The 17,361-nt window shown below is 53.0% G+C and overlaps 1 protein-coding gene across 6 annotated transcripts; it reads left to right on the top strand.

Moving 5' to 3' along the window:
• Window positions 1-465: 465 nt before the first annotated feature.
• On the top strand, window positions 466-17,143 carry PAQR7 (progestin and adipoQ receptor family member 7). 6 transcript variants are annotated; one of them, XM_058677127.1, is made up of 3 exons: window positions 466-589; window positions 10,326-10,431; window positions 15,980-17,143. In XM_058677127.1, exon 3 carries the CDS (start codon window positions 16,004-16,006, stop codon window positions 17,039-17,041), a length of 1,038 nt encoding a protein of 345 aa, XP_058533110.1. In that variant the 5' UTR covers window positions 466-589; window positions 10,326-10,431; window positions 15,980-16,003; the 3' UTR covers window positions 17,042-17,143. The 6 variants fall into 6 exon arrangements, with proteins under 6 accessions (XP_058533110.1, XP_058533141.1, XP_058533132.1 ...); XM_058677158.1 differs by having other exon boundaries at window positions 572-589; window positions 10,335-10,431; XM_058677149.1 differs by lacking the exon at window positions 466-589 and adding an exon at window positions 807-824 and having other exon boundaries at window positions 10,335-10,431.
• Window positions 17,144-17,361: the final 218 nt, after the last annotated feature.

Below are 17,361 nucleotides of genomic sequence, written 5' to 3'. Positions count from 1 at the left end.
CCTTAGTCTGCAACTGCTCTATCAACAATGTTCGGGAATAGTTAAGGGTGTTTTAGCGGAGACCCAGACAGGTGCGCGCAGCTGGTGGTCTGGGGAAGCCTCCGGAGGGCCTCTAGGAGGCCTCTGGGTGAGCCAGGGAGACCCAAGGCCCGTGCGCTGAGCCGTGGCTCACTGTCCTGCCATGCCTTGTCCTGCCACCTCGAGGTCGGCCAGGCCAGAAACACAAGCTCTAGCTCTGGTCCGTCCGGAAGCAAGGAAATGGGGGCCCGGAGCCTCCGCAGCGCCACTGCCGGACTACCGCTTCTCTGGGGATACCAAGGTTTCCCCCAAAGTGTGCCACTGCCAGTCCTAGGGCTCTGTCGCGCCGACGTGGGTGGCCCCCTCGGTCTGCGGGTGCACTACACGCACGCGGTGGGGGAGACGAACTTGCGCACCGCCCGGCCCTGCCAGGCGCCCGCTGCCCCACGCCCCGAGCTCCGCCGCCGCCCTCCCGGCTCGGGGCGGAGCCGCCCAGCCGCCCTTTATCTGCGCTCGGCCGCCTGCCCGCCCGCGACGCCGCGGCGGCGGTGCCAGCTCTGCCCGGCCGCAGGTACGGACTGCGCTGCACCGAGCTAGGAGCCCGCGCGGGGCGGGCGCCGAGAGCTCTCCCCGCGGGCGCGGTGCGGAAGGGGTGCGGGCGGAAACCCGGCTGGGGAGCTGGGGAGCTGGGGGTGGAGGGACGGACTGGGGAGAACCCCAAGGCAGCGCCGAGGAGCGCAATCCCGAAGGCGCGCAGCCCGAGACGCGGCGGGGCAGCCGGGGGGCGCGGGTGAGAGGGTGGCCGGGTTGGGGAAGGCGGCGTTAGAGGGCAAGGATGCCGGGGCCGGGAAAATGGAGCGGAGTTGACGGCGGGGGTGGCACCGGAGGAGGGATCCCAGCAGGGACCCGGGAGACCGGAAGGAGAGTGGGTGGTCCCAGCCGGGGCACCGGAGAGCCCGAGGCCCGAGCAGCCTCAGTGCCTTAGGATGGGGACGCCCGCTCCGGTATCTGGCCTTAAACCTGTTAATTTTCAGAACTTCCAGAAATTTCCCTGGGATCGGCTCAGAACCCTGTGGGGGCTGGGTCAAGGTCAAGGCTTTGGAGTTCTAAGAGCTTTTTGGATTTTCAGAACCTGGCTGCACCTGGTGGGGGAATGTGGGGACGCACGACTACATCCCACGTTTGAGCTCCTGTTGGAGAGAGACCTGGCCCTGCTGCCCTGGGATTTGTGTCACCCGTGGGCTCCTGGAGTGAGAGGTTGCCCCTTCCATCTTCAGGTCTCCTGCCGGGAGGTGCCCTATTCGGGGAGGGAGGAGGCCTTAACCAGCTCACCAGAGCTCCCTGGCCTTACTATCCTGCTCCAGGACCCCTGCCCAGGGCAGTGCTGAGTGTGAGTCGGAAGGAAGAATTTCTACAAGAATTGTTTTATTCTGATCACAGTTTTCAGTACCCACGGTGTTGTCAAAAACAAAAACAAAACCCGTTTACTCTTCACTCCTGGAATCCTGGGAGGGGCTTTTTCTTTCTGCAAACATTTTGGGGGTGTGGTTCACACGGAGGGAGGTAGTTGCCGAGATGGGGAGACCTCCCAGGGCTGGAAACCAGGCAGGCTGTGGATCTGGTGGCCTCCGCTGGGTTACTGGGTTGCTGGGGAGCAGGCTGTGGTGAGTGAGGCGAGGGCAGTTCTACCTGGCCTGCTCTGCCAACTCGTCTGCAGGGCAGTGAAGCCAGGGCAGGGGTGGACCTTGCAAGGCCTTGGCAGAGAGGCAGAGGGCACGTGCTGCAGGGTCGCAGGAAACAGCGGGTCACTCGCCCTGATGTCAGGCCTGGCCCCAAGCTCTGCCACGTCGTGTGGGGGTCTCCTCGGGTCCCTCACAAGGGTTTGCTTGTGGTAGCCCCAGTAGTAACGCTGGTCTGGCTTTATGAGCTAAGGAGGTTTGTCTGTCATGGCTGGATAACGCTGTCTCTGAGAGAATATTCCAAACAATCAGGAGACTCATAAAAGCAGCAGTGAATATTTTGCATACCAGGAAGGAGGCAAAAAGAGGAAGCAGAATTAAAACCAAGTCAAATCTATACAAGGGCACTAAAAAATACTCCTAGGAAGAGAAGTTTTATTTATTTCTTAGAGGTTTTTGTTGTTTGTTTGTTTGTTTGTTTTAAGATTTGTTTATTTGAAAGAGAGAGAGTGTGAGTTTGCATCCACTGGTTCACTCCCCAGGTAGCCCCAACAGCCAGAGCTGGGCGGGTTCAAAGGCAAGCAGGAGTTTCTTCTGGGTCTCCCATGTGAATGGCAAGGTCCCTAACACTTCGACCATCTTTGGTAACTTTTCTCTGGCCACTAGCAAAGAGCAGGATCGAAGGTGGAGCAGCTAAGATTTGAATTGGTGCCCCAGATAGGATGCTAGCATGGTAGACAGTAATTTTACCTGTTACACCACAATGCCAGTCCCTAGGAAATAGGATTTTAAACGTTCATTTTGGTATACAGTCTTTTTTTTAAGCCTTATTTTTTATTCTTATTGGAAAGTCAGATATACAGGTAGGAGGAAAGACAGAGAAAAGTCTTCCATTTGTTGATTCACTCCCCAAGTGGCTGCAACAGCCAGAACTGACCGGTCCGAAGCCAAGAGTCAGGAGCCTCCTCCGGGTTTCCCATGCAGGTGCAGGGTCCCAAGGCTTTGAGCTGTCCTTGACTGCTTTCCCAGGCCACAAATAGGGACATAGATGGGAAGCAGGGCTGCCGGGATTAGAACCGGTGCCCATATGGGACCCTGCGTATGCGAAGCAAGGACTTTAGCCGCTAGGCTACTGTGCCGGCTCCAGTACACAGTTTTTTTAAACACCCATTCTGGTTTTTTATAATGTGCATTTTCTATGAACTTTTAAAAATTGATTGTTTAATTGTTTATCCAAAAGGCAGAGTTACAGAGAGGGAGAGACAGATATTTCAGCCACTGGTTCACTCCCTCAAGTGGCCCTTAATACTTGCGGCTGGTCCAGCCTGAAGCCAAGAGCCTGGAAATCCATCTAGCACCCCTCTATGGGTCGCAGGGCCCGTGTAGTTGGGCCATTTCCGCGCCTTCCCAAGCTTTGCAAGCAACGGCTTACCCTGTAGCGTCACAGCTCTGACCCTGTCTGTTAACTCTGTGAGGTCCCCTCATGATAGACCTTGTGAGTCAGGTTCCAAGAGGACACGGCCACCCTGAGGTGTTGCCCCTGGGGATTGACTGGCTGGGCTGCCTGCTCATGTAGGCAGCGTGTGAGCAGAAGCTCCGGAGCCTGGCACAGAGTAGGCCTAGAAGATAATATCCTCAGCCTGTCCAGATGCTTAAAGGCCGCTGAATGCATCACTCCCCTCCCTTGGTATCTAGAGGAATGGGAACAGGAGGTGAAGGGACTTGTCCCAGGATTCACAGCTGGAGTGGCGGGATATGGACAGGATAGGGGAGCCAGGGTCAAGCAGCCATGGCTTTGCTTTCACAGGAGTCCAGGAGGTAGCTGGGGTTTCCGCTCCTGCTTGTCATTGAAGACACAGCCCAAAGAGGTTATAAGACTTAGTTAACTAGCTAGAAGGTCCCAGACCTCAAGTCCCATCCTTAGGTGACACTGAGGATGCCAGCTTCCCTCTTAGGAGCCTGCCAGAGGTGAGAGCTAGAGGCGCCAACCCAGCAAGGACTCTGTAGTCCTCCCGGGACACCATCTGGGCGGGTTCCCTGGCTGCCTCATTCTGGGCCTCGGGCCTCTGTGTGAGTGAGCACGGGGCATGGAGCCTGTATGCTCCGTCCCCCATGTGGCTCAGCTTGGGCAGCAGTGGTTTTGTGGGTGACGTCTGTGGGCGAGGGTCAGGCATGCCCTCTCATTTTTCCCCACACAAGCTGGCCCTGGGGTGTGAGCCAGGGGACACCAGGAGGAACTGGGGATGGCCCAGCCTTGGTAACAGGAGTTAAGGAGTGGGTGCTGAGTTCAGGAAGGGGGATGTGAACCAGGAGCAGAAAGGAGCAGGCCACATGGAGCCCTGTAGAGTTCGCTTCTGAGGTTGGTCCAGCCTGGACCTGCAGGCTTGCAGGACATGCCCAGGCCCCACCACATGCCTTCCCATGGCTTGCTAACCAAACCTGGCCTTCTGGGCCCTCCCAGGATGGCCTGAGGCTGCTGGAGCTGGGGCCTCTTTCCCTGAGGGTCTTACCACCCAGCGAGCTCTTTGAGGTCTGGGGTTGAGGGTCAAGGCTCTGTGAAAGCAACGTGGTTACTCTGAGTGGTCTTTGCTGAAAACCACTTAATTATTAAATAAGGACAGTGTCCTCACAAGTTCAAACTCCAGCCACATTTTTCCCTGGTCCCTTGACACATCTGTGCAAAGAAACACTTGAGATAAATAAGATTTAACAGAGTGTATTTAAACAAAGAAAGGAATCATAACGGGGCAGCCCCCTGCACCAGGAAAAGATCCTGGTGGGAGCCCGTGTTGTGGTGCCCTATGAGTACCGTTTGAGAGGTGGCTGGTTAGGGTCCAGCTCCGTGCTAGCCCATCTGGGAAAGCAGCAGAAGATGGCTCAAGTGCTTGGGCTGTATGGAAGACCTAAAATGATGTTCCTGGCTTTGACGGAAATAGCCCTAGCTGTTGCAGTCATTTGGAGAGTGAACCAGCAGTAGAAGATTTTTTTTTTATCTCTCTGTAACTCTACCTTTCAAATAATTTTTTAAAAGAAGAAGAAGAAAAAAGATTCTGCTGCTCACTGCACAGGCATGGCAGGGAACGTGGTTATCTGGTTATCTGTCTTGGTTGCACATTCCAGTGGCGTCCAGCCTGTGGCCAGCTAAGGTTCTGGGCTGCATGGGTGAGACTTAGCCCCTCATTGGAAGCTCACACTCTCAAGTGAGGTGGGGTTGCAGTTTGTCTACCTGCTGGTTAGGTTCTGTCCCCTACACATGGTGGTGGTTTTAGGCCACATCTGAGGTAATGGCCAGTTCTCCCAGTGAACTGGCCGCTCTGTTTTAAGGCACTGACATCACTGTGTGTTGTCATCTCAAGGGCTTGGTTGGTCTTGATGGACATTGTCCAGCAGCTTAGCTGATCCTGTGCGCTTTCTTCATGGTCTCATTGTAACCACAGTGAGTCCGTGGACACCGAGGGGTGGAGGATAATTGCTCACAAGCACTTAGGACTTCCAAGGGGATGCGGTGCACACAGGAGACCATTCTGATGGGGGCCAGAAGGGTCGCCTTTAGAAGCTGCCCTGCTCGCCTCTACAGGAATCCTCAAACCAAACTGATGAAGGTGGCACAATTCCGAGTTCAGGCACTGAAGACAGTGTGGCAGTATTTAAATACAGTTGATTGTAGTCTTTGGGACATGGTGGTGATTAAAGATGGCTGGAATATTGGTTCATTCCCCAAATGGCTGCAGCAGCTGGAATTGGACCAGTACTAAGCCAGGATCCAGGTGCTTCCTCCTGGTCTCTCATATGGGCTCCGGAGCCCAAGAACTTGGGTCATCTCTTGCTTCTTCCCCAGGCACATTAGCAGAGAGCTGGACTGGAAGTGGAGCAGCTGGGACTTGAACAAGTGCCCATATTTGGATGCTGGCTTCACAGGTGATGGTTTTACCCACTATGCCCCCCACACTGGCCTCATAATTAACATTTTTTAAAATATATGTTTTTATTTGCTTGAAAAGCTGAGTAACAGTGTGCATGCATGATTCTATCTTCTGATTCCCTCCCCAAATGCTCACAACAGCCAGGACTGGGCCAGACCAGAACCAGGAGCTCAAAATGAGTCTCCTGCCTGAGTTGTAGGGGCCCAAGTTTTTGACCCATCTTCCACTGCTTTTCCAGGCATGTTAGCAGGGAGTTGGATCACAAGTGAAGAAACAAGGACTCGAACTCAGGCACTCCATTACTGGATGAGGCAGTTTTCCCTCACTGGGTCACAGTGCCTGCTCCATAGTTCTTGGTTCTTGCTTTGGAACAGCTTCAGAGTCCTAAAGGTAAAGGACTTTGGTTGTAGTGTTGGGGTACTGTGCAGCTGGGGAGCAGCTTTGCAAGGCAGAGGCACTACTGCCCTCCATCTACCTGTCGCTTTTCCTTACTATGGTGGGCCCCCGAGGCTAGGATCGGCCTGCCCCAGCAGGGGTGAGAGAAACTGAAACTGCACCCAGAGCTTCTTTGGCCTGCCCTGGAGCCTGCCAGAAGGAAATGCCTTGACCTCCTGTGTGAGATAGAAGATCACACAGCTGATTAGCCTTAGCCACATGACAGGCTGGGGGAAGGCAGAACATTGGTTCTGTGGGTTGAGCTGACTTAACTTGGGGGCTAGCAGCAGTTCCCTTTTCTATCAACACAGTTTTGGGGTTGTAACAGAATAGCCTGCCTGAAATCTATGAGTTTATGGACTAAGACCTGTCAAAAATTACTGGGGCCCAATTAGCACTGCTGGTAAAGCCGTGGTCATCAGTGTCCCAGATGGGTGCCAGTTGGTGTCCCAGCTGCTCCACTTGCAGTGCAGCTCTGTTAATATACCTCAGAAACGCTGCGGAAGATGGCTCAAGTCCTTGGGCTCTTTTGTTGTTGTTGTTGTTTTTGTTGTTCTTCTTGTTGTTAAAGATTTATTTGTTGTTGGAAAGGCAGATTTACAGAGAAGGAGAGTCAGAGACAAAGATCTTCCATCCCCTGGCTCACTCCCCAAATGCCTGCGACAGCCAGAACTGAACCGATTTGAAGCCAGGAGCTAGGAGCCTCTTCCGGGTCTCCCACTTAGGGCCGTCCTCGACTGCCTTCCCAGGGAGGGAGGCCCTAGGCAGGGAGCTGGGAGGGAAGTGGAGCAGCCAGAATACAAACTGGCACCCATATGGGATCCCAGTATATGCAAGGACTTTAACCACTAGGCCCGTCCTTGGGCTCTTGCCAGGGTTAAGTTGCAGTGTTTTGCTTGGAAGTTAGCATGATGTGGGAGAAGAATTTCTCTGGAAGTGAGTCTGCTTGCTGCAAAATGCTTTCCATGGGCATTGGTAGACTTGGAATGGTGAGTGGGACTTGCTGTAAAGTTCGTGTCCTAGGACTGGTGGTGTGGTGCGATGGATTAAGCTCCCTCTTCCAGCACTGGCATCCCACATTGGAATGCCAGTTCAAGTCCTGGCTTTTCCCTTCTGATTCCGTTTCCAGCTAAGGCTTCTGAGAAGGCAGCAGAGGATGTCCCAAGCATTTTGGCCCCTGCCACCCATGTGGGATACCTGAAGGAAGTTCCTGGCTCTTGGTTTTGGTCTGGCCCAGTCTTGGGTGTTGTGTGGCCATTTGTGGGAGTGAGTCAGCAAAGGTAAGAAAAATCTCTCTCTGACATTCTGCCTTTCAAATAAAAGAGTAAATGAATACATCTTTTAAGAACAAAATCCAATTCCTAATACCCCATCAGGTGAAACATCTCTGAAACTTGCTCCTGCTATGACTGTGTTTAAGCATGTGTGGGGGGCCTGGGCTTCCCCCCACCCCAATTCCTGGGTAAAGACTTGATGACTGGTGGTTACGTTTGTGAATGAACCGTTGAAAGCCTTGGAGCCAGAAGCTGTGGTGAGGTTGGTTTCATTGGACTCCAGGCCCGTTCCTGACTTTCTTCCCATGCCAAAAGCTCTGGAACTGAATTCCTAATGTGCTCATGGAACAGTGACATTGCTAGGGAAAAGTCTGGAGCTGTGCTCTGCATGATGCCGCATGTTCAAGCAGACCTCTTTCTTGTTGGCTGGCTGCAGGCCAGGGAGAGCTTTGAATAGCGTTTCTTCTGGGGCGTGAGGGACAGACCTTTAGCAGTCTGGTCATGTGAGGGACAGACTTTCAGCAGTCTGGTCATGTCCTAACAGTGAAACCTTTCCTTTGAAAGTGGCAGTTTCTCCATGGATGTACCATGACCCTTGTGTGCATATGAGTGTCTGGGAGGAGCTCAGTCCCTTTCAGAGCCCTCTTTAGTAGGGAAACACTGTTGCAAGCCATTTTCCTTTCTGAAAGAGTGGCCCTGCTGAGGCTGGGGGCGCTGCTGAGTCCTGACACCATGTCTGGGCTGTCAGGGAATCTCTGGGGCATTACAGTCCGGGGGAGCTGTGCTGGGGAGATTTCCCAGAAAGGCAAATAAATCCCAACATGCCTGGAATGCTGGTGAAGGCCGAGCAGCAGTCACTGCCATGAACCCCAGAGCCTCAGAGTCACAGCACACTGTCAAGCAGTAGGGTGTGGAAACCCAGTGTCTGTGGGGTTGTTGGTTCCAGGACCCCTGTAGGTGCCCAAATCCATGGATGCTCTTGTCCCTTATGTATGATGCAGTGTTTGTGTTATACCTATGCAACCCCCTCATACTTTAAGCTACCTCTAGATTATTAATAATACCAAATGAAATGCAAGTGCTACATAAATAGTTACTATGCCAGGCTATTTAAGGAGCAATGATAAGAAAAATGTGCATGTTTAAATAGTAGGCACCATTTAAATGGTTTTTTCAATCTGTAGTTGTTTGAATCCACGGATGTAGATATGGAAGGATGACTACACAGAAAACCCAAGTATCATAGTTTTATTAATTGCTGTAAATCTTTAACTGTCAACAATCTCATGTATTGGCATTTTACAGAATTTTTTTTTAATGTTTATTCTCATCTACTTAAAAGGCAGTGTGGGGAAAAGGGGAGAGATGAAAAGACAGTTTAATCTTCCATTTGTCGATTCATTCCCCAGAAGGCTGCACATTGCTGGCCTGGGTTGGGCCAGGCTGAAGCTGGGAAGTCAGGTACTCAATCCAGGTCTCCCCAGCAGGTAGCGGTAACTACACACTTGAGCCCAGCAGTTGCTGATTCGAAGGTGTACCCTAGCAGAAAGTTGGCATCGGGAGCAGAGCTAGGACTTGAACCCAGGCACTCTCATCTGGCATGTGGAAGTCCCAGCTGGTATCTTAACCACTAGGTCAAATGCCTGCTCACCCCTAAGCTCTATTCGTTTTTTCTTTCTAATTTTCCATGAAGTTTTAACAAAAGATTTATTTATTTTTATTGCAAAGTCAGATATGTAGAGAGGAGAAGAGACAGAGAGGAAAGATCTTCTGTCCGTTAATTCACACCCCAAGTGGCCACCAATGGCCAGAGCTGAGTCGATCCAGGAGCCTCTTTCAGGTCTCCAACACGGGTGCAGGATCCCAAGGCTTTGGGCTGTCCTTGACTGCCTTCCCAGGCCACAAGCCGGGAGCTGGATGGGAACCAAGGCCGCTGGACTTAGAACTGGTGCCCATTGGGATCCCGGCACATGCGAGGCAAGGACTTTAGCAGCCAGGCTACCACACTGGGCCCTCCATGAACTTTTTGAAGTGCTTTCATCTACAAACCTCTTTAACTTGATTCGGAACTGCCAAAATGACCTTTTGCTACCTGCTAAGTAAGACACTCCCTGCACCTGAGACCCTCTTGGGGGCCAGGCCTCTAGTGCTGCTGGGAGTGGAAAGTCCTTCCCAAGCCACCTCTCCAAGTATAAGTGCCAACTGCTAAGGCTCCGTGAATCCAGAGAAGTTTTTTTGATGGTCATTGCTGAGAACAATTTAGTTATTACGTTAGGTCAAGGTGTTCTGAAGTCTAGACTTTAGCCAATTTTCTAGGGTCCAAAGAGACTCAGTTAAGAGTGGAAGTAGCTATCAAGCACTGTGGGAGGCCTGAAGTGTTTAGAGAACTCAGGTGACCATCTCATCGATTGGATCCTTATTCTGTGCCAAAATGGAATCCTGGGGACGTGATAGCCTAGTGGCTAAAGTCCTTACCTTGCATCTGCTGGGATCCCATATGGGTCCTGGTTTGTGTCCTTGCTGCTCCACTTCCCATCCAGCTCCCTGCTTGTGGCCTTGGAAAGTAGTAGAGGATGACCCAAAGCCTTGGGACCCTGAACCCGTGTTAGAGACTCAGAAGGAAGAAGCTCCTGGCTCCTGGCTCCTGGCTCCTGGCTTTGGGTTGGCTCAGTTCCGGCTGTTGTAGCCACGTGGGGAATGAACCAGCAGATGGAAGATCTTTGTCTCTCTCCTCCTCCTCTCTGTAAATCTGCATTTCCAATAAAAAGAAATAAATCTTTAAAAAAAAGGTTGAAAATGGAGTTCTAGGCCATTTAATCTGTGCAGCCATCTATGACGTTGATAATACTATGGTTCTCATGATGCATCAGGGGAGGTGAGTCACCTCCCTAAGGTCACACAGTGGGTGCATTATATAATTGGGAGTCAGACTTGCCTCTCTGAACCCAAAGGCCTTCTCCTTCAAGAGCCTCAATCACATCTGCTTTTACTCCTAGCTGCCCTAGAGATCAGGAACCTGCCACGTTGGCCTGACATCCATTAACCCGGCTGTGGACACCCAGCCTCATCTTGCCTCTGCCCTCAGCTGCCCTGTGAACTTGGGTGAGTCACAGCTTCTCAGCTCCCCTTAGTTTCCCTGCTCATCTCCTGCAAGGTGCGTAGTGAGCTTCTCTCTGCATCCAGGGCCTGGCCAGGAGAGCACAGGGGTTTTGTGTCAGTGTGGGAGTGGTGAAAGGAGGGAAGACAGAGGTCTGGGAGGTTGCCCTTAGCTCCACCCTCTGGTGATGTCACACAAGATACACCAGGTCCCTGCATGCCCCGCCCCCAGAGCCCCTTACCTGTAGAAGTGCCACCCAGAGCTTGGCTTCTGGCACATTTGCCTAGTCCTGCAGCAGGTCATCTGCCCCCAGGCTTGAGAGAGATTCCAGGTACCCAATGCCATTGGAGGGGGCCAGGCTGCCAGGGACAGGCAGGGCCTTGTGGCACGGTGGGCTGAGTACTCGAACAGTGGCCTCTGGGTACCCACTCTGGTTCCTGCTGTTGCTCATTTCTTTCCCCTGGATTCATGGTCCGTTTCCTTGGTCAGGAGATGGGAACTGATTGTGGATACAGACCTGCTTAGCAGGCAAGGGGCCACTGGTGGAGCTCTACAGGCAAGAGGCAGTGGAACTTCCCTCACCCTGTTCTGTTCCTCTGGGTTGTGTCTTCGGGGCCTGTCTGGGGGCAGGGAGGGTGGCTGTGAGTGAGCACTGTCCACATGCGGGAGCCAGGACTTCCCTGTGCAGAGCGGGTAGGTAACTGACAGCTGAGGGAGATGAGGGTCCTGGGTGTTGGTCAGTTACTAGCAAGTACCTTCTGGGAGAGGACCTGGTTGTCTGCCTGAGACTGTACCTTTCAGCAGCCTTCTGTGGGATGCATGTGGTATGACGTGTGGTGTGGGATGCATATGGGCTGGGACAGCAGCAGAGAGAGGGCTCCAAGTGGCTCGGCTCTGCAGCCCAAGAACCGGACCCAAGCCTGACTCCACCACAGATTCTTCCTCTCCTTCCCCATGACCTTGGATAAGCAATCTTTTTATTTTCTTAATATTTATTTATTTGAAAGAGTTACAGAGAGGGAAAGAGATCTGGTTTACTCCCCAAATGGCCACTATGGTCAGGGCTAGGCAGGGCTGAAGGCAGGAGCCAGCCCCGGTTTCATCTGGGTCTCTTTTGTGGTGCAGGAGTCCAAGCACTTGGGCCATCTTCCACTGCTTTCCCAGGCCATTAACAGGATACTAGATCTGAAGTAGAGCAGCCAGGACACAAACTGGTACTCATATGGAATGCTGGTGTTACAGGTGGTGGTTTACCCGGTATGCCACAGTGCCAGCCCTAAGATTTGCTTTGAAAGTCAGAATTACAGAGACAGAAGAGAGAAATCTTCCATCAACTGATACACTTCCTAGATTGATGCAACAACCAGTATTGGGGGCCCGGCAGCGTGGCCTAGCGGCTAAAGTCCTCACCTTGAAAGCCCCGGGATCCCATGTGGGCGCCGGTTCTGGTCCCGGCAGCTCCACTTCCCATCCAGCTCCCTGCTTGTGGTCTGGGAAAGCAGTTGAGGTCGGCCCAATGCATTGGGACCCTGCACTCGCGTGGGAGACCCGGAAGAGGTTGCAGGTTCCCGGCTTCGGATCAGCGCGCATCGGCCCGTTGTGGCTCACTTGGGGAGTGAATCATCGGACGGAAGATCTTCCTCTCTGTCTCTCCTCCTCTGTGTATATCTGGCTGTAATAAAATGAATAAATCTTTAAAAAAAAAAAAAACAGTATTGGACCAGGCCAAAGCCCAGAGCTTCATCTGGGTCTTTCAAATGGGTAGCTAGGGCCCAAACCCTTGGGCCATCTTCCACTGCCTTTCCTAGGCCATATAGAGTGCTGGAGTCATAGGTGGTGGCTTTACCTGCTATACAATAACGTCGGCCTCTGGGTAAGCTTCTTTTACTGCTCTGAATGTCCCCATGCACAACAGCAGAATGGGCATGGTAATGTCCACCTCCTGGGCAACTTGGGAGAATGAATTGCAGTGTGACTTATAGAGAGGTCATTATGTCCCAGCTGACTTTGTTGTCATTACTGGGACAGGAATCCATGGCCACAGCAGTGTGGTGAGTGTAGGTTCCACCGAGCTAGGTGGAAGTGGGCATTTGGCCTAGTGGTGAAGCTGCTGATTAAGATGCTCACATCCCACACACAATCCTTGGCATTGCCCCCCCAGCTGCCTACTTACATTTACCCTGGATGGCAGTGATGGTGGGGCACAGGTGTTTGAGATCCTGTCATCCATGTGGGAACCTGGATTGAGTTCCCAGTTTCTGGCTTCCACTTTGGGCCTGACCTGGGCTGTTGCAGACATAGTGGGAGTAAACCAGCAGATGGCAGCTGCCTCTCTTTGTGTGTGTGTGTGTGTGTGTGTACACATTTGTGTGTCTACCTCTCAGATCATTTCTTCCTTTGTTTCTTTCTTTTCTTTTCTTTTCTTTTTTAACAGCTAAGCAGGTTTCTTTACTGCAGGACTGCTCAGCACCTTCCCTTGGGGTGTATGTGGGTGAGATGTGGAGCACAGACAGTGGACTTAGAGGGCACTGGGACACTGATGGTCTTCCCTGTCTTTGGTCTTTTCCTGTAGTGGCGTAGAGGTCTGGCAGGTGCACCCCTCGAGGGAAAGCCTGCCATTTCTGGACTCTGGTATCGTCAATGGGCAGTAAGGAGCTGTGTCGATGCTATCGAGGGACCTTTTTGGAATTGAAAAGGCCAAGCTGTCACCAGGGGTGGAAGTCGGAGTGCCAAGGCAGAAGGTCCATCACCTAGAGAGAGGGAGCACTCCCATGCTGGCAGCTGTGGCAGAGGGGATTCTGGGTTCTGGCACTGAGTTGCCCCATTCATTAGTTCATTCCTAAATGTGCCCTGTACCCGGCTCTCTGGCAACAGGGAAGGGCTGAGCCTTGAGCTTTCCCAGGCTTGTGACAGGTGCATTCTGAGCGGCTCATTGAACTCCTGACTCACTCATACCAGGCCGGGAAGAGCCGAGAACCGCAGCTGACCCCTGGATGCTGGCACCGGGGGAGCTTAAGGCGCATGGCTCAGACTGGAGGACCAAGCTTGTTGCTATCCCAGCACCGCGGGCAATTCTTTGCTCTGTGTGTGGCCTGACCAGGTGACTTGGCAGCTATCACAGTGGTGTGGATGGCAGAGAGCCCCGTGCGTTATTCAGCCCGGTCTCTTGGCTTTAGGCAGTGATGGGTGCCAAGGTGTGGCAAGAGCTGGCTGATGGATAACATGCAATATGCCTGCTGAAGGGAGTTTGTCTGGCAGCGGAGCAGTTGTCTGCAAGGATTTCCAGTAAATATTTGAGTTAATGAATGACACAAGATAAGGTGAGGGCAGCTGTTTGTCATTGTGAAATGAATAGCCCTGACCATGTGGCTTTGCCAAGGGCTGTTGAGGTGAGTGTTTCAGAGTGCAGGGTTCAGAGCATGTCTTTGTGACTTCCTGTGCTTTTTTGCTTTCTGCAAAATGGGTATCCATGGATAGTCTTGATCTGAAGAGGCTAGTTTTAAAGCCCCAGAGACTCAGTTATCCATAGAACGCTTAAAACCGCACAGGTGCCATGTCAGCACCTGCTATGGCTTAGTTTGCTTTCTGTAGCCTCCGCCAGGCCGTGCTGCTCCCGCGGGAGCAGCTCTGGGCCCTTGTGCTACACCTGCCAGGGTGTGAGACCATGAAGAGCATGGGGTGTTTGATGAATGAATGAGTGACTGGGTACAGGCTGAATTGTGTAAACTGCTGTCAGTGTGTGGTAGGGGTGCAGGGAGCTTATGCTGGCCTTGAAGGATTTCCATGCAGAAAAAGGATGTTGGCACAGAGTGGAATGTTGTTGGGATTAGGTGGGAACTGAGAATGGGTGCTGGTCATGAGGGCCTTGAATGCCAGGATGAGGGGTTAGATCGGACATGTTTGGTTTTTTCTTTTTATTTTTCTAAACATTTATTTTATTTTTATTGGGAAGTCAGATTTACAGAGAGAAGGATAGACAGAGAAAAAGATCTACCATCTGTTGGTTCACTCCCCAAGTGGCCACAACAGCAGAGCTGTGCTGATCTGAAGCCAGGAGCCAGGAGCTTCTTCAAGGTCTCCCACACGGCTGTAGGATCTCATGGCTTTGGGCTGTCCTCTACTGCTTTTCCCAAGCCACAGGCAGGGAGCTGAAATGGAAGTGGAGCATCCAGGACACGAAACAGCACCCATATGGGATCCCGGTGCAAGCAAGGAAAGGACTTTAGCCACTAGGCTACTGCACTAGACCTAGATCAGACATATGTGGAACAAGCAAACCACAGGCAGTGGTAGGGAGGGCTTGGAGCTTGGGGGGAAACTTGAAAGTAGGAGTGAGGGTAAGCAAAAGGACAGAGAGAGCTTCCGTCTATTGGTTCACTCCCCAAATGCCCACAATGGCTAGAGCTGAGCTGATCTGAAGCCAGGAGCCAGGATTTTCTTCTAGTTCTCCCACGCAGAAGCAGGAGCCCCAGGGCTTGAGCCATTCTCCTCTGTTCTCTCAGGTTATAGCAGGGAGCCAGATCAGAAGTGGAGCAGCTGAGACTTGAACCTGTACCCCTGTGAGATGCTAGCACTACAGGTGGAGTATTAGCTTGTTATGCCGCTGCACTGCGCCCCACAAAGGCTGATTTTGTTTATTAGCTGGGGACTCTCAGGAAAAAGCAGCTCTCTGATAGGCCATGGAAAGTCTGAAGTGTCATCAGAATACATCAAACTGGTCTTTCATTCACTGTCACTGAGTGTCAGCTCCTTGCTTAGTGCCAGGGATTTCTGGAATCACAAAGCAAGTTGCCTGTGCTCAGTGATCCCAGCTTAATGCTTATAAAAAGTGTTGTATGGGTCATTGTAGTAGGCACTCAAATACAGGGGTCATCACAGAAAGTCCAGGGGACCAAGGAAAGTATCCGATAAGGAACGGGTATTGAGGGCTGAATAGGAGTTTGCCAGGTAGGCAGGGTGAGGCAGAGAGAGCAGCTGATGCAAAGCTGTGGATGCATGAAATAGGAAATCCCCAGAAGTTTGGTGAGGGGTGGCTGGATTTAGTGCATTGTAACAATAAGGCTGGAGAAGGAAGCTAAGAGCGGCTCCTGCAGAGTCCCTGAGGGTGAGTGGAAGACCGCGGGCTCAGTGAATAGGGGCTCTGAGTAGAGGCATCAGGTGTCTTCGCAAGCTCATCCTTGCTACTGGGTGAACACCGGTGTTGGCACCAACACAGGGGCTGCATCAGTCTGCCTGCGTGCCCTCAGTTCCACATGGTCACAGCTGTCCTTTAGCTGGAAATGACTGGTGTGGGGAACCTTATTATCTGTGCGACCCCTCCCCCAGCATCATTTCTGGAGTACCTGCTGTGTGTCAGGCACTGCTCTTGGTCCTGGAGAAGCATCGAGGAACCATAGCAGTGGGTCTTGCTTTCCAGCTCTGTGTTGAGCTCTTCCTTGGGATGCATCTTACTCCTCCCTCCCCCTCAGACATGGTGCAAGTGCAAGGGCATGCAGGGAGGGAGGGAGACCTGGGCCTTGGTCCATAATTTTCATCTGACTTCTTCTCTCCCAGCTCCCTGCCCAGGCCTCCACAGCCATGGCCATGGCGGTGGCCCAGAAGTTCAGCCACTTCCTGTACAATCTGCGCCAGGCCACACAGGTGTCTCCGCAGCCAGAGCCTGTCTTTACGGTGGACCGGGCCCAGGTGCCGCCCCTCTTCTGGAAGCCCTACATCTATGCTGGCTACCGGCCACTGCATCGGACCTGGCGTTTCTACTTCCGCACGCTCTTCCAGCAGCACAATGAGGCGGTGAACGTCTGGACCCACCTGCTAGCGGCCGTGGTGCTGCTCCTGCGGCTGGCCGTCTTCATGGGGACCGTGGACTTCTGGGGAGACCCACACGCCCTGCCCCTCTTCATCATCGTCCTCGCCTCCTTCACCTACCTCTCCTTCAGTGCCCTCGCTCACCTCCTGCAGGCCAAATCTGAGTTCTGGCATTACTGCTTCTTCTTCCTGGACTACGTGGGTGTGGCTGTGTACCAGTTTGGCAGTGCCCTGGCACACTTCTATTATGCCATTGAGCCTGCCTGGCACTCACAGGTGCAGGCTGTGTTCCTGCCTACAGCTGCCTTCCTTGCCTGGCTTTCCTGTACAGGCTCCTGCTACAACAAGTACATCCAGAAGCCCGGCCTCCTAGGCCGCACCTGCCAGGAGGTGCCCTCTGCGGTGGCCTATGCCCTGGACATCAGCCCCGTGATACACCGCATCTTGGTGTCCTCTGATCCAGCCACAAATGACCCGGCCCTCCTCTACCACAAATGCCAGGTGGTATTTTTTCTGCTGGCTGCCGCCTTTTTCTCCACCGTCATGCCTGAACGCTGGTTCCCTGGCAGCTGCCATGTCTTTGGACAGGGCCACCAACTCTTCCATGTCTTCTTGGTGCTATGCACGCTGGCTCAGCTGGAGGCTGTGACGCTGGACTACGAGGCCCGGCGGCCCATCTATGAGCCTCTGCACATGCGCTCACCCCACAACTTCGCGGGCCTCTTCCTGCTCACCGTGGTCAGCAGCGTCCTCACGGCATTCCTCTTGAGCCAGCTGGTGCGGCGCAAACTCGAGCAGAAGACCCAGTGAAGGGGGTGGCAGTCGATCAGGAGGGAGGCATAGTGGGGGGACAAGGGTCTGGGCTTGGCTCCAGTGGGGAACAAGGCCTGGTAAAGTTGCTTGTGTCTGGCCCGCAATGACTCCCTGTGCATGCAACAAAGGGTGGTACTAGCCCATCCTTGGATCTGGGGGACTGCCTTGGAGCTGCTGGGGTCCACTCCCGGACCTGCCTCAACTCATTGTGCTAGGAGAGGGAACAACATGGAGGTTTGGGCCCTCTTGGCATATGCCCCTTCCCTGCCTCTCACTAGGAGTGAGACTGGGGGGTCAACTTGGATCAGGATCCTGGT

Source organism: Ochotona princeps, chromosome 2 (assembly GCF_030435755.1).
Source record: "Ochotona princeps isolate mOchPri1 chromosome 2, mOchPri1.hap1, whole genome shotgun sequence".
Lineage (NCBI taxonomy): Eukaryota > Metazoa > Chordata > Mammalia > Lagomorpha > Ochotonidae > Ochotona > Ochotona princeps.
The sequence above is the reverse complement of the archived record's forward strand: the minus strand, read 5'-3'. Positions and strand labels throughout refer to the sequence as shown.

Excerpts from the sequence above, each read along its gene's own strand:
- PAQR7 (XM_058677127.1), top strand. The coding sequence starts at position 16,004 with ATGGCCATGGCGGTGGCCCAGAAGTTCAGCCACTTCCTGTACAATCTG.